Consider the following 15,671-nt stretch of genomic DNA (forward strand, 5'->3'; position numbering starts at 1 on the left):
CTAGGCTACTAAATTGATTCCCCTAGGCTACTAAATTGATTCCCCTAGGCTACTAAATTGATTTCCCTAGGCTACTAAATTGATTCCCCTGGGCTACTAAATTGATTCCCCTAGGCTACTAAATTGATTCCCCTAGGCTACTAAATTGATTCCCCTAGGCTACTAAATTGATTCCCCTAGGCTACTAAATTGAACCCATTAGGCTACTTTAAACCTACCCAACCCAACCCACCTTACCCTTGGCCACAATTAAACCACCCATAGGCTATTAAATTGAACCACCCATAGGCTATTAAATTGAACCAAAGAATATATATCACAAGAATGAGTATTCCGCGATTTTTGCATGAGAAATTTGTAACAGAGAGCTCCAGTGAGTGATGCCCGCCCTCATAAGGGCGGATGTATACATACTAAATAAGACTTGATTTAATAGACATGATACATGTCACATTAAATAGAATTATGATGATAGTTTTTGCAATTGTAAACTATTTTATAATACATATTTATTAACAAACTAGTGTTTATTCACTTTTACAGACAATTATTTACTAACATGCTAAGTTAGTTCACAAAAAAGGCCTAACACAGCAACACCAAAAATCAACGAATATTACTCAGCACGGCCTATTCTTTACCATTGCCGTGTACTACTGTACGCCCGGTAAATTAAGTATTGTTTTTATGATATAAATTAGTATAAAACACATGTTATTAATAGGAGAAAATGTTAAATGTCATTAACATTTATTTGTTTTACCAGAAACAAGTTAAATATAGGAATATTATTAAACTATCCTTCGTGAAAACGCGTAAACACGAACACGCCCGGTCACGCTATCGTAGCGCCCGGTTGATAAATCAAACTGTTTATACGGCTGTTTTTACTAAATAAATTGCATAAAACGAACAATTAAATATTCAAATAGTATTTAACATGATGTTGGCACGTAGTTGATAACATTTTTATCATCGGAAAATACTCCGGTGGTCCAGCATTTGATTAGTGAAACCTTCACAAAAAGTTGTATACATCCCAGATACATCCACACTTATGGCGGCGCCCTACCACATGGACAATATTACTGTTACAGGGAAAATCGCGGATTACTCATTCTTGTGATATATATTCTTTGATTGAACCCCCTTAGGCTACTCAATTGAACCCCCTTAGGCTACTCAATTGAACCCCCTTAGGCTACTCAATTGAACCCACTTAGGCTACTCAATTGAACCCCCTTTGGGTACTAAATTGAACACCTCACTACTAAATTGAACCCCACTATTAAATTGAACCTTGGCCACCAAAATGAGAATTTGTATAAAACCTTTCCATAAACTTTTGACATATTTCAAGGCACTACAACCAATGTCATCGTTCAATAAGTACTACTGAATTATAATAGTTACTTTACAATTATTGCCTACAGCAATATTGTTAACAAGAATGTTGTTTTTAGGATTTTGCATGGATTAGCAATAAATCTTCCAAATTCAAGACGATTCTGGGAATTTCACGTTCGCAAAATTGTTTTCATGTTTGCAAAATTGTTTTCACTGTAAATCTTTTGTGACTATCAAACTGGATGCGTCAAAACGACGAACCACGGGCAGCATACGTGTACGAATGGGTGGGCGCTGATGTATTTTGTATGGTATATGGGATGCGTGGGTGGTGCAGATAAAAGAAAGAGTGGGAGAAGCTAACATTTAGGCATTAATTACTGCTAATTTGAGACAGATGCCAAGACGATTTGTTTACAGACTTATTCAATGACGTCTATCATGTTTCTCATGGAATACAATGTAAAAGAGAAGACACTATCCAATCAAAAGCATATCGACAGCATAGATACTTCAATTGGCCAATCAAAGAGGTTTATACCTCCATGATTGGCCAATCACCTGCCATCACAGGCCACTGATAAATTTGAATTGTAAATTAATATCAATCCCTTTATGTCTTCTAGCAATACTATACAATTTTATTATTGATTGAAGGTGCATATTCTTGGAATTGCAATAAAAATGTTTAAAACGAAAAATAAATTTGTATTCATGTCGATTTTGCTTATTCATGTGTTGTAACAAAAAGATGTTATTTTTAGTAATTCTTAGAAACTGCATTTGATGGGTATGTTTTAGTGAAGAAACATGTTTTAGTATTCCAAGTACTGTAAATAATTGATTGACAAACTGCAATTTAATAATTGAAATACTAAAATAAGGTGATGCAACAAACTGTATTGTTTCTAATAAACGCCTCGCCCCAAATAAACACCCCCTCTGAGATTTTTTTCCATATTTTAATGAGTGCTCAAATAGAATTGCATGGGTATACAGTTCATATAGGAGCCTTAAATTGGTATTAAAGGGAACTATATTTATTTCACCCACTAGCGATGGACGTATTGCTGTTCAAATAAATAGAAAACGGAATATGGCCTAGATATAGCTTGCACATTAACTTGTTTTTCAACAAACTATGTAACTGTTTTAAAGCAGCCTGTTTAGGTAATTTTGGGTGTAAACGCGCCTCCCCCCCCCCCTGGGGCGTTTATTAGAAACAATATGGTAATTTGCGCTTACAGTAGCACGATAGTCCAATACTGCAGTTCAATTTATAAAAAAAAAAAGGAAAAACATAAAACATAAACATAAAAATATACAAAGAACATGAAATTGTAAGTACTGTAGTTTATGGTACAATTAAAGTTCTAAAGACATTATCAGTAACTATAAACAATTTCACTATTCCTGCTTACAATATATTTACATAGGGAAATAACTAAGAAACAGAAAGTAAACAATGAAAATGAAACAGGATCTGCGGAAAAGGGAAACATCCTATTTGTATGTACAACAGGAAACTTGGCAATGTGTATTATAGTGTATTACTTGTATCATCTATGAAATGAGATAGGATGTCTCATGACATGGACTTGCAAAACCCAACTAAACAATCGTACATCAATTAACCATGCATAAATATAGAATGAAGGAAATGGGAAATCTCAACCACCAGTACCAGGTATAAAATAATACACAATGGTAAATAAGATAACTTGAAATTCGTACATAATAATAATGGTATTGTCTCATGCAAAGTTAAAACATTAACGGAAACACAAAAATATCAAAACAATTCTATCTAAAGTTATCAACAGAAATATCAAGAAAAAGTCATTTGAATCATCGACAATAATTATATTTAAAAAAAAGGATGCCATGTAGTAAAGTTCCTAACCAATCAACCTGATATGTGTACAAATAAATTTAATAAATTAGTAGGCTAAAGTTGCTTTCTATCATTTAGCAATCCTTAGAATAACACTTTCTGATTTCGAGTTACATCTGTCTTTGCAGCCATCAATTTACCAAACACTCTGGGCATGCTCATAAGTTTTAGAACAGACGCAGAAGGTTAAACCTTGATAGCTACATATTTCATTTCATCATGGAAATAAAATAATAATCAGCTACATACAGTATAAAAAAACGATTTTAAAAATCACTTACTGATTTTCAACTTCCGGTCTGTTAGAAGGTATGTAGGCAGGCAAAGTTCGGCTTTCCGCTCGGATTACTTCCGTTGTCGTTCCTCCTATTGTCCTCCTTACTACCTTCTTACTCGGTGACCTACAGTACATCAAGGAAAAAACAATGCTCATTAAGAAAAAAACGGATATTACAACCAGTGATTCATCGCGAAAAAATATCCCCAATTTAGTTAGTATCCATTGGCAGCCGCAATTAGAAACTCACAACAAAGAGAGTATTCTTACAAATTAATAATAATTAACTACTAGTACTGTATTCATAATTGGTAATTATTATTAATTAGTAATTACAAATAACCTTGAAATAATGATATAGAGGAATACAACAGAATTGAACTATCATCTTCTATCAACTTGACTCTTATAATATGTGAAAATCTGTGAAAAAGCACTCCAGCCTATATATACAAAGTCTGACGTAAATAACCTGAACTGTATTATACTTCTTGAGTTTTTGACCCAGATGATAAATGTATCACCCACTAGCAACTATTGATATCTGAAATGACACCTTAATCATACAATTGGTATCAAATATATAATCTGATAAGACAGGGATAAGAACAAATATACACAATAAATAAATAATGAGAATCTCCATACACACTAACTAAACAAACACATCATATCAATACAAAATTCTGAATCACATGTCATTACATAATAATAGTAAATATATTATTACAACAGAGTTTGTGATAGGATCTGTGGTACTGTATATGACTAAAACCTAATAAATGATTTCTTATGAAATGTATGGCATATCCAACTGAGCACACACAAGGGAAAACCACAAGTCACCTATTTATTTGTGATTCACCAAACCCATTTCCAGTGGTTTCCTTAATATCAATATTGCGTACATTTACAGTATATTGCGACGTATCAAAACATTTCAAGGCGCAATACAGAACTAAAACTAAATGTTAATGTTAAGCAATGATATGAAAAAAGTGTGATTTTAAGATTTAAAAATTTAATTAGATTTGAAGGCCTACAAATATGCTGTTGAAATGGAAATAAAATGATATTAAAAGTAACAGAATAAAAATCAATTTTGAATAAAATAAGTAAAATAAAATAAATTAGAATGTGACATCAATTAATAAAAAAAATTTTCTTTATTGATTCTCACATTTACTTTATTTTGAAAACACATAAACCTAACTTTAGTAAGTTCCTTTAAGCTCATCAAAAGTTGCACTTGACATTATTTTCTATGAAATTGTTAAACAAATTGAAATTAATGATACATAATATTAAACTATTTAAAATTAATTTTATTTCATCATGTGTTAAAACATTTATAAAACATGAAATTTGTTTTCCAGAAACAAAAGGTAATAAAAAATTTTCATTTAAAACTAAATGAACAAATAAATAAAAATAAAACAAACCTATTCCCGGCAACGGAGTAGGGTAAATATCTTCGATCATTTCTCGATTTAGGCTCTAAATCTAATGTAGACATTCCTCCATGAAGGTTCATCAATAAGTCCATAGAAAATGGAAAACCCAACATACTTAGAACACCACACCTCCAACAACCAGTTATCAAATACAACACATGCCACATGGACACACCACAGACATATGAATGTGTCACTATCATAGAATTTGATTGGTTGTGAAACAAACCACATGAATATGTATGTTGTAACACAAGCAAGGAATTTGATTGGCTGAGGAACAGACTACAATACATAAATATGGTCATGCTGTCATAAGCAAAGTATCTGATTGGCTCAAACAACCCAGATACTACCACTGTAAAGAATTAAATAATGGAATTCAATCCAATAATGGTTGTTTGAAGTAACAAAATTTAATTGGCTGAAGAACAAACCACAAAACATATGAATATTCATGATTATCGAAAATTAAGCTTCTATTATTAGAAAAAGCAATTCCTCCTCAGGCACGGTGAATTATTCATTGGTTTGTGGAAAACCACATCACTCCAGATTCATTGTATGACTAGTTAGTACTGCACTATACCATTTATATTGATAACCTATACACAGAGATCTCAACTTGAAATCAAATATTGGGACCAGGGACTACACTAAAAGTGCGGCCAAATCATAAAGGTTTGTTACATAAAAAAAATACATATTAGAGGTCATTATCAAAAACATCTAGGGCGATCAGCATCTATAGTAAGCCAAGGGTATGACAGGGGCTTTCCAAGTGGTGCATACGCCAATATACATCGCAAGTTTTGTTTAAAAAGGGTGGAAATGCGTCCCTAATGATTTAAAAGGCATAGTACTGTATTTGAGAATAACATAATTCAATCAGGATGTTTTTTTATCGTGAGAAATTGCATCTTTACCGGGAGATTACCTAATACTAAATATCGGTAAAAGGTCCATCTACTATTCAATATGAAAGAGAAGTTGATTACCAAGGAAAGAACCTAACATATTTATGCGGGAAAGACTTAGGAGGTCCATCTATTATTCAATATTTAAGAAAGAGAAGTTGATTACCAAGGAAAGAACCTAACATATTTATGCGGGAAAGACTTAGGAGGTCCATCTATTATTCAATATTTAAGAAAGAGAAGTTGATTACCAACGAAAGAACCTAACATATTTATGCGGGAAAGACTTAGGAGGTCCATCTATTATTCAATATTTAAGAAAGAGAAGTTGATTACCAAGGAAAGAACCTAACATATTTATGTATCAAACAAAAACATTATGATCCAGTAGTAAGACTACTTGTTTAATAAAAAAAAAAAAAATCAAAACCTGTGAAATTCTCGATCTTTATTTGCTAACCGTTTCTTGGCATCCTCCATTGTTTGCAACTCCGTTCTCCCACTACAAGAATAAAAGCACAATGAAATTATGAATTATGAATTATGTAAAAGTAATATTAGTTGATTTCCCTAAATCATAGGAGAACCTGTTTGATACAGTACTTTAATTAAATTAAACTCTAAGAATACTTGCATCATTCCGAATACTGTAATATTTACAAACAAAATTAATAGAATAATTAATTTCTCAGTAAGTTAAAACAAAAAGTCAAATTGATGCATTCCATTCAGAACTAATTATGGCATTCCTTTTAATGGTTTAATTTGTTTCTCGTCCAATTAGAATGCTAATTTGGAAATAACAATGTTTATTAAGGCCCTGTTCAGACCCATGGCGTTAGACCGTTTTAGCGTACAACGTTACTATCAAGGTCACGTTACAAACCGCAGAGAAAAAAACGAGGTGTTCAGACCCATAGCGTACGATTATCGTTACAACGGAAGTACGTCATCCAGGTTGTTTCTAGTTGCATATTCATGTGCTCTTACCCACGTGTTTTCATCATTATTTCCACTGTATATAGGCCTAGATCTCAGCCCTACAATTATGACAAAATTTGCCGTAAATAAAACATACCTCAGCATTTATTTAAGAAAAATATAGTAAAGCCAAATTTCTGTTTCTATTGTTTTTATTTTGTTTGTAGTAAAAAACATTTTATTAAGGCTCTTGTGTTACGAAAATAAAGCAGGCCTCGTAATGATGAAGAAAAAATGATTGTGATTAGTCTATCCAGTCCAGTCAAAGATTATATTCTTTGGTCCAGTCGGTTGAAAATAACCCTTAACTTGCTAATAAAAGGGACACAGCTCCCCTTGTTTGTTTACTGATTTTTTTTAGGAGTTAGGGGGTTTTCAGCATTAAACTTGTCCAGTCTAGTCTGCCTTGTATGATGAATGAGTGACTTGATGTCCCACGCTAGTTTTTAGCTTGAATGAAATGCGTGAATGGCTCTAGGCCTAGCTAGGCCTAAAAGCGGATGGGATCGTAGTCCCTATGTTTAAATACAAGGTGCATGTATTTATGTCATTTGTTAGAAAATATAATGGTAATCAGTTGATAATAGTTTGTAGCCTTTGTAACAGTTGTATTTGTAGTGTAGTTAGGCCTTATTTATTCTGGCCTTTTTGTTATTGAAATCCATCTCACACATTGACGATACACGATGTCGGCCTAGGTCAAACCTTGTTTCGCGTCATAACAGGAAACGTTCTGATTGGATACAACGTTGACTTACAGTAGCGTCGTACGCTAAAACGGCACTATCAACCGTTTTCCACTACAACGCTACAACCGTTGTACGACGCGTTGTACGCTAATCCCAAACTGTTCAGACACACATTCTTTTAGCGTCGTACGCTAAAACGGTCTAACGCCATGGGTCTGAACAGGGCCTAGGAATCACATCTGTTTCATTAATTACTATGCTAAAAATAACAAGACCACTCATAATGCTGGAGGTTCAGAAAGTATATCATTAAACTGTTTGATTTTTTATTATAAATGAGTACATTTAAATGATGGCTGAATAAAGGAAAAAAAACCGTGTCATGCTTTAATAAACTGATTTATGATTAAAGTACAATTCAAGGAAACTTGTACCGATAGTCCGATTATCAACAAACAGGCGCACATTTCACATCGCCTGGTAGAACCAATAATATGTTAGTCATAACAAGACACTTTGATAAATACACATTGATATATTAATACAAGCAAGAAAGATGCAAATATATCTAGCAGAAAATTTGAAACATGCATGTACTTTTACAGAGATCCATGCAATCAACAGTGGTGAAGAAACGAACCTTGACCGTAAAAAAAAAAATTGTAATAAGAAAACAAGTTTGAGAGTAAATTAATTTGTGTTTACACCAATGGAGTTGGAGAATCTGTGTCACGTATGCTATACTATACGCCATAGTTCCATCGGATTGCAATCTGTGACGCATTCATTGTAATACTGGATAGTAAGTGTCCTTGCCTAACAACTATTCTTTATACTGGGCGACCTCTTTAGTCAAAGACTGTTCTTTCAGATGGCCAAGCATACAGGGCTGTGATATGATCCGCCCACATCGAGAGACGATCCCTATTTTTGTAAATAGTTTCGTGCACATTATGTATTTTTTCAGAATACATAATTTACATTTATTAATACTATTGTAAAATCAATCAAAGTGAAATTATTTTTCAGAGAAAGTTTAATCTTATTTTCAATAGCATCATTCAATAAACTTTCTATTTCTATTCAATTCCGAAAATGTAATACATTTCAAAATAATCGCTATGATGAAAATGATAATATTAATACCATCTATACTTGGAAATAACATTTAGGAAAAAAAATGTTTTAAAGATGTACAGTATTGTCCCTTGAAACACAAAAAAATGAAGGTCAAAATATTCTAAATTTAAAGTGGCCATATCAAAGTAATATTAAAGTTATTCACTTTGAGTCGAAAATTTGAGCCAAAAACAAGTTTACGTAATTAACAGGTAAATTAATTTGATTACATTTCATCTGGAAAATCGTCACGAGCGAAAGTAAACAAAGATTTCTAACCATGAGTACGCATTATGCATATGCTAAATTAGGATTGTTTAAAACTCGTCACGGTTAAGAAGGTATTTTCACACAGATCGCGAGGAAGTTTTATGATTATGCATACAGAGTAGCCAAACAAGCGCGTTTCATTATGGGATATGTTTTGATTGAAAACTTTGACTGGAAGTCAAATTTATTTTTATAACAAAAAAACGTCTGTATTTCAGTTAAATTTTTTTTTTCTTCAAAAAATTGTTGGTGATATTTAATAACTATTATGATACTTCAAAATTACCCACCTTTTTTTGAAATCTTTTATTTTTTATTTTTTTGGAATTAGTCAAAGGGACAATACATCTTTAAGCAATTAACCAAAAAAAGTATCAAAAACTAAAAATACTAAACTTTCTATTTCTATTAAATTCCGAAAACTTCAATTTCAAAACAATCGATATGATGTAAAATGATTATACTATACTTGGAAATAACATTTAACCAAAAAAAGTATTAATAGTATTTAAAAATTGAAAAAATTATATATTCATCTAAAAAATAATAAAGAGCTAAAAATACATTATGGGTTAAATGAGACTGAGAGTCAATAAAATAACCAATATTATAACAATATTGTTAGCTGGCATTTTGTAGGCAAGTTACAACTATTTGTTGGATTTAATACCGGTGTTTTGTGAGTGCACCCTGATGTGTACTGTTTTTTTATGTGATGTGAAAGGGATAAATAAATGGGGATCTTGTGTTAAAAATTTAATATAGTGGTGGGACAGTAAAGCAAAATTAACACAAAAACTGACACACTCTCATATTTAGCACTATGAGGGCAAGCTTTGGTTAAAAAACCATCTCGTAAATTCCAGTCTATTTCATATCCATATACAGTATATGGAAAATAAAATAAATTGTATACATACATAGCTAACAAAAAAAAAACTCTCATAATCTTTCTCTCATAATATAGATGATCCAGAAGATATGTTAGTACAGTACTTTGGAAATATTTTTAATTGGAATTTTATTAATACTTATTGAACAATTTTATAAGAAGGTGAATGGGTTATGGAAATTAAAAACAAAACTCACAAATGAGAATTAGCTTCCAGTTTTAACCTACCTTTAATAATCAAGTATTCCATAAAAACAGCCAATAAATAATTGTTTTAAAATAAAATCATTGTTCAATAAGAAAAGAAAATACAATTAAATATATTTCTAAAAGTGCATGTCCATGTACTAGAGAGAAACAAGTGAGTGATACTAGCCTGGCGTAAACCCACCGTATGAATCCAAAACAGGATCATTGTTTTAGGGAGTACACTATTAAGGCTGTGTTTATACAACATGTATCTGCCTACTTTACATACTTACTAACAAGTGTTTTCACAGACAAAAGTCAACCCCCCTAAACTGAGCCATTGGTACATAAAATGTTAACTGCTGTCTTGTGAACAGGAAGGGGGGGGGGGGGGGAGGGGTGTTTCAGCCCTAGCCAAATGTCTGCTGCTTTGTTATCATCTTTATTTCATACAAAGCGCAACTTTTCCTTTTTTTTTACTGGCCGCTCCTTAAGTAGTCTTTCCATGTGGTTTAGTGATTACACAAAACCAATGCAGAACTTTGTTGATTTAGTGGGTTGTATTATAAACGGGCCCATACTTATACAGTACATGATAAAGAAAATGTAGTGTTACTTCCACATGCACATGGAGGACGAATTTGGATAATATGAGTTGCGAGTGAGTGTGGACCACTTTGTTGGAAATGAATGCATAACTTTGAGGGTGGCCTTACAATCTACTGTACACACGGTGAGCTTATAATTGTGACACCTGTTTAATCAACAATTTGTAGTTAACATATTTATTTATATAAATAATTAAAACAATTTAGAATACCATATAAAATACCATGAAAGCTTTACAAAACTTTAGTATAAAAACACCAGCCGTTTAAAAAAAAATTCACATAAAATACAGGCTTTAAAAAAAAACGCACACAAATAAACAACATATATCTCAACAATTGCTACCAAACAGTGATGGGTGAAAGTAGGGGTGCCAAAATAGGGTCACAGCACAGCGACCCCATATTTACCTACCTATAACGATACTTGGGTCCTAGAGGTAACACCCCCTGTTCAAACATAGGCTCTCCTGATACCTCTCTGAAAAATGGGGGTATTTTTGTTGTCTTTATTTTGAGTCATTATTTTCAAACACTAATGGTTTTTATATTTACTTATTACTTGTAATGTTAATATAAAAATGTTTACAAATTAATGTTTTGTGTTGAAAATCTGACTTTTCTGTTAGATTAGGAAAAATGATAATAATGGTACTGGAATATCTTTATTTTATAGAGAAATGATATTCAAATTTGGACTGAAAACCAGATGATTGGGCTGTTTGTTCATATGATCAGGTTTTCAGAACAAATTTCAGATGGTATAGTTGACAGCACAGTGTAAGAATACGAAATGAAACATGACATGAATTTGTGCTCAAATTGTACAAAAAGTGCAAAAACACAACTAATATACATACAGTTGAATTCCTCATTTGAGACACCCATATACAGGGGACGACACTTTCCCCATGAAACGATCGAGAGACAATGTGCTTTAACATTATGGCCAACCCATATTCAGAGGATAATCCCATTATGGGGACAAAGTTGGGTCCAGGTGTCTGGTGTTCTGCTGCATTATTTCAATATTTTAGCTTTATCTATTTACACATCTGCTTTATGACATGATGATAAAGGCAAGCCGAGATTTGTATTTATTTTATTTTAATGCCTTTTCAATCAGAAATGTTTGAAATGTATCACTTAGGTCATGATTTACAATGTATAATTAATAAACAGTATTAGAAGGAATCAAAGGGATATCAATCCACCTGCAGTTTATATCTATAGTATATGAAATGTGCTGCTACTGTAAAACAGAAGGTATTTCCAATATAAAAAACATAATTTATTTGATATCAATTTATTTTTTTTCGCATAAATGCCAATAATGACAATACAACACATCAATAACTATAGTAATGATAACAACAATTTTAAAAGTAAATATGTATGTTTGTTTGTATGATGTAGTGTAAAGCGGATTAGCCCTTGATGGCATTTGCAGCAATAAAGAAATTGAATTGAATTGAATCATAATTGCAGGGGGTTCTCTCAATTATTTTTTTATGTACTAAACTAAAAATGTACACTATTACCTATGAGTATTCTTAAATTCCCCTTCCTGTAAACTACGGTAATCTCTCTCTTTTTGTATTGTAGTTTTTCCTGAAATTAACACATTTTGCTGATTGGCCACAAAGACTTTAAGGGCTTATGGAGTATTATTAAGACAGTTGGTTCTTGTTTACAGTGTCATTTGTGGTTACAATAAAAATGAATTTGATGAAAATGAATTTGATGGATTCTTAGAATAATTATGCTCTAGTTGTATTCAGTCTAACTATTAGCCAAGATCTGATAAATGAGTAGAATTTAAAAAAAAAAAAATTTTTTTTTTGAAGAATATTGGCGTTTTTATTTGAGGTAATGAAATAAAATTGTTCGCAACTTGTGTAGAATTTTTCTCAACTAACAAATTAACTTGATGATGTCAGAATTGGGAAAAAATCTTTCTAACTATTATTATTTGAAGGTTTGCATGGCGAAATCAATATGTTGATATAAAGTTTGCGGTACACCACGTATAGTTTTGAAAACAACTGTTGAGTTCCTTGGTGTTTCGATTAACATACTTTGATCGTCGTCAGGAACGAGAATGATGACTCTTCAGAACGACCAAAGTATATTGATCGAAACGTTGAGAAACTCAACAGTTGTTTTCACAATTATATGTGGTGTACCGCAAACTTATATCAACACCTTTCTAAATGTAATAATGTTAACAAGATTCACCTTGTTAATGAACATGTTAGTGTTAATGAGATGCACTTAGTAACGTACCTGTACCTGTATTTAGATCCTAATTGGAACATGACACGCTTTTTCTGCGACGGTTGCGGTTCCGCCAGTCGGAAAAACGTGTGGTGTTCCACACACGATTTCCAGAGATTCTTGCAACTTCGGTAAGATCCAAGGTTAAAGCCTATTAATGAGTCACGAGTTTCTCCCTATCAAGAAAAAACAAATCAATATTACTATAATTATTATTTAATATGGTACTGTAAATGTCATGTTTATAGTAATAATCACTATACTTACTCTCTCTTTGCACACACGAGGTGTTCTTAAGCTTCAAAAAGTAAACATTTTGTTGGCTAAGAAAGTATACAAATATTGGATGTCTATTGTAACAGACATCGCAAAAAATTTAAATATGGAGTGAATTTTTTACTGCAAATGTGTAATCAGGCATTCAACTGACCAATCACAGTATACTTGTTTGAATTTAGCGCACAAGGTTCCGTTTGTGATGCGTGTGAAATTATCTCATTTCATTTAATTCCATTTTATTTATTCGGTCTATTTCAGATTATACATAACAAAAAAACTGAAGTTGGTGAGACCAGGGTCAACCTAAGTGAACTTAATCACTGTAGCTGAGCCGGTTGACCCAACCCCAAAGTCAGTTTACACATAAAAGACACAAAATAAAGCGAATCAAAATGAATGTGAACTTTTCTAATGAAGGCTGATAACCTGATGGCTATCGAATGAAAAAATGTTACAATTATTGGAATACGTTGTGATAATATATGTACCAGTTGTGTAAAAAGGATATACTGCGAGTATGACAACCTAATGTAAACTTATCCAGATTATTTTTCCTCATGCAGGATGGATTCTACATGGATTACTAAGAAATTTATGACATCTGCTAATCCTAAAAGGAAGAATGAGATGTTGGCAGAATTTTAAGTGAAGCCAAGACGGATGTTTAAATGAATGTTTAATAGTTTCCTGGTTACAGCTGATTTGGGGTGAAAGGTTATGTTTTGACGTAATATATAGACTATGACCACAACTTCCTTTTACGTGGTAAGGGGAAGAAACCACAATTTGTAACCAGGATTTCCAGCAGGTCTTATATTTAAAAATTTCCGGTTTATGCTGCGAGCAATGTGCTGGTTAAATAAATTAGTTTGTGAATAAATTACCCCCATTCGCTTGGCAGAAACAAGACAAACTTTTGAATGATTTGCGTTGAACAAACACTCATTATGTGTTGGAACCCATTTTACCTTTTTTATCAATGTGCAACTTTTAGAATCAAATTATATTTTTAAAGCACATTTTGAAATGAAGCCAAATGTAGCAGAATTGTAACAAGGAGATTCGAGCCTCAAAGACTCTTTAGATGTCCTGGACATTTTGTCAAAGAAATTAATAAAATGCAACAAGGGTGGGAAAAGGGGAGAAATAATAAATTCAAATATAAAATACTTTTTTTTAAATAATATTTTTTTTTATTTATAGTACATAAAAAATAATTTTTTTACAAAAATTAATTACGGTGTAAAAAAAAGTGTTTTTTCCTCTGTAATTTCTAACACAATAATTTTCAAGTGAGAAATTAATTTCTACGCTTATTGGAAAACCAGACCACACATTTCATGGAATTTGATGTCGAGTAATAAAATATAATAATATACATACTGTACATTCATTTCTAATTAAATGTCAATGGCCTTTTAAAATACCAACCATGTACTAATTATTGGTTAATTGAATATCTTGCTTACACAACTCACTAGACATTATCAATTATACTGTAATTTGTCAAATAGTATTCAAAACTGTTGTACAAATGGTTAAACCGGTTTAGAAGTAACTAGTTACACTTTTTTGTCTGGCAAGCATCAACTTTCTTAGCAATTTTAATAACATAATTATTTTTTATTTCAAGACATATCTAAACATTGAGGAAATTTATATTAGACCTTCTACGGACCCACGTCAGCCAGCAGTGCAGTGCCTACCAGATCAGCACACAAGGAGATAATCCCTACTCTTTGCAAATAGTGTACAAAGTTCTTTAACATGCACAGTATGTACACAGGACCAACAGCTTTAAGTCTACCTGAAGGACGAGGAGAGTACTTAAAGCATCTTGCCCGAGGATGCAATCAGGGTACAGACAGGCTCAAACCCATGCCTATCACATACTAGTCCAATTCCCTTCACTAAAACATTGCTATCCAGACGAAAAAGCATCCAACATGATACTTCCCAGATGGTCTCCCATCAAAAAACGCAACAAAGCAAAATATTGCTTAATTGTGATGGCGATCAAGGACGAGAACCAATATTTTAACACAGGATGGATATTCTTTCTAAAACTAAGTGTCAATGAGGCTCACAAAATGGCAATGATATTTAAGAATTTACGAATTAAAAAACCTACAAATAGTATTTATGTATAGTACATACTCCAAAGAATGAAATACACGCTATCACGTCAGGATGCAATATTTCAATATAATTCAAGCTGATAAAATCAACTTCAGCTATTGTAAGAATTCCAATGATGTCATAATTAATGTGGAATATGATATGATACATGTATTTTTGCTGGTAGAGTTTGTCATTAACAGCAATCATGGAAGAAAAGAACCAATAACATATTAGACCTCATAAATATATTATTATAACACTCAAACCATAACATAACCTCAACTGCCCTAATTACTAATGTTGTTATGCAATTTGGGAAAGACAAATGGAATGACCAATAAAAAGAGGTAGAGATAC

At 32.2% G+C, this 15,671-nt stretch overlaps 1 protein-coding gene across 6 annotated transcripts in view; it reads right to left on the minus strand.

The window, feature by feature from the left end:
- LOC140054076 (tyrosine-protein phosphatase non-receptor type 4-like) overlaps nt 1-15,671 on the minus strand; it is a 68,799-nt gene that overhangs the window by 15,757 nt on the left and 37,371 nt on the right. For 3 of the 6 annotated variants that reach the window (XM_072098923.1, XM_072098932.1, XM_072098915.1), the window contains exons 9-12: nt 12,924-13,090; nt 11,053-11,118; nt 6,320-6,391; nt 3,523-3,642 (exon numbers count right to left, since the gene is read on the minus strand). In XM_072098923.1, the coding sequence (XP_071955024.1) occupies nt 3,523-3,642; nt 6,320-6,391; nt 11,053-11,118; nt 12,924-13,090 (425 nt within the window). The remainder of the gene's footprint in view (nt 1-3,522; nt 3,643-6,319; nt 6,392-11,052; nt 11,119-12,923; nt 13,091-15,671) is intronic. The other 3 variants (XM_072098947.1, XM_072098938.1, XM_072098958.1) reach the window with 2 other exon arrangements.

The sequence above is a fragment of the Antedon mediterranea genome, chromosome 1 (assembly GCF_964355755.1).
Source record: "Antedon mediterranea chromosome 1, ecAntMedi1.1, whole genome shotgun sequence".
Lineage (NCBI taxonomy): Eukaryota > Metazoa > Echinodermata > Crinoidea > Comatulida > Antedonidae > Antedon > Antedon mediterranea.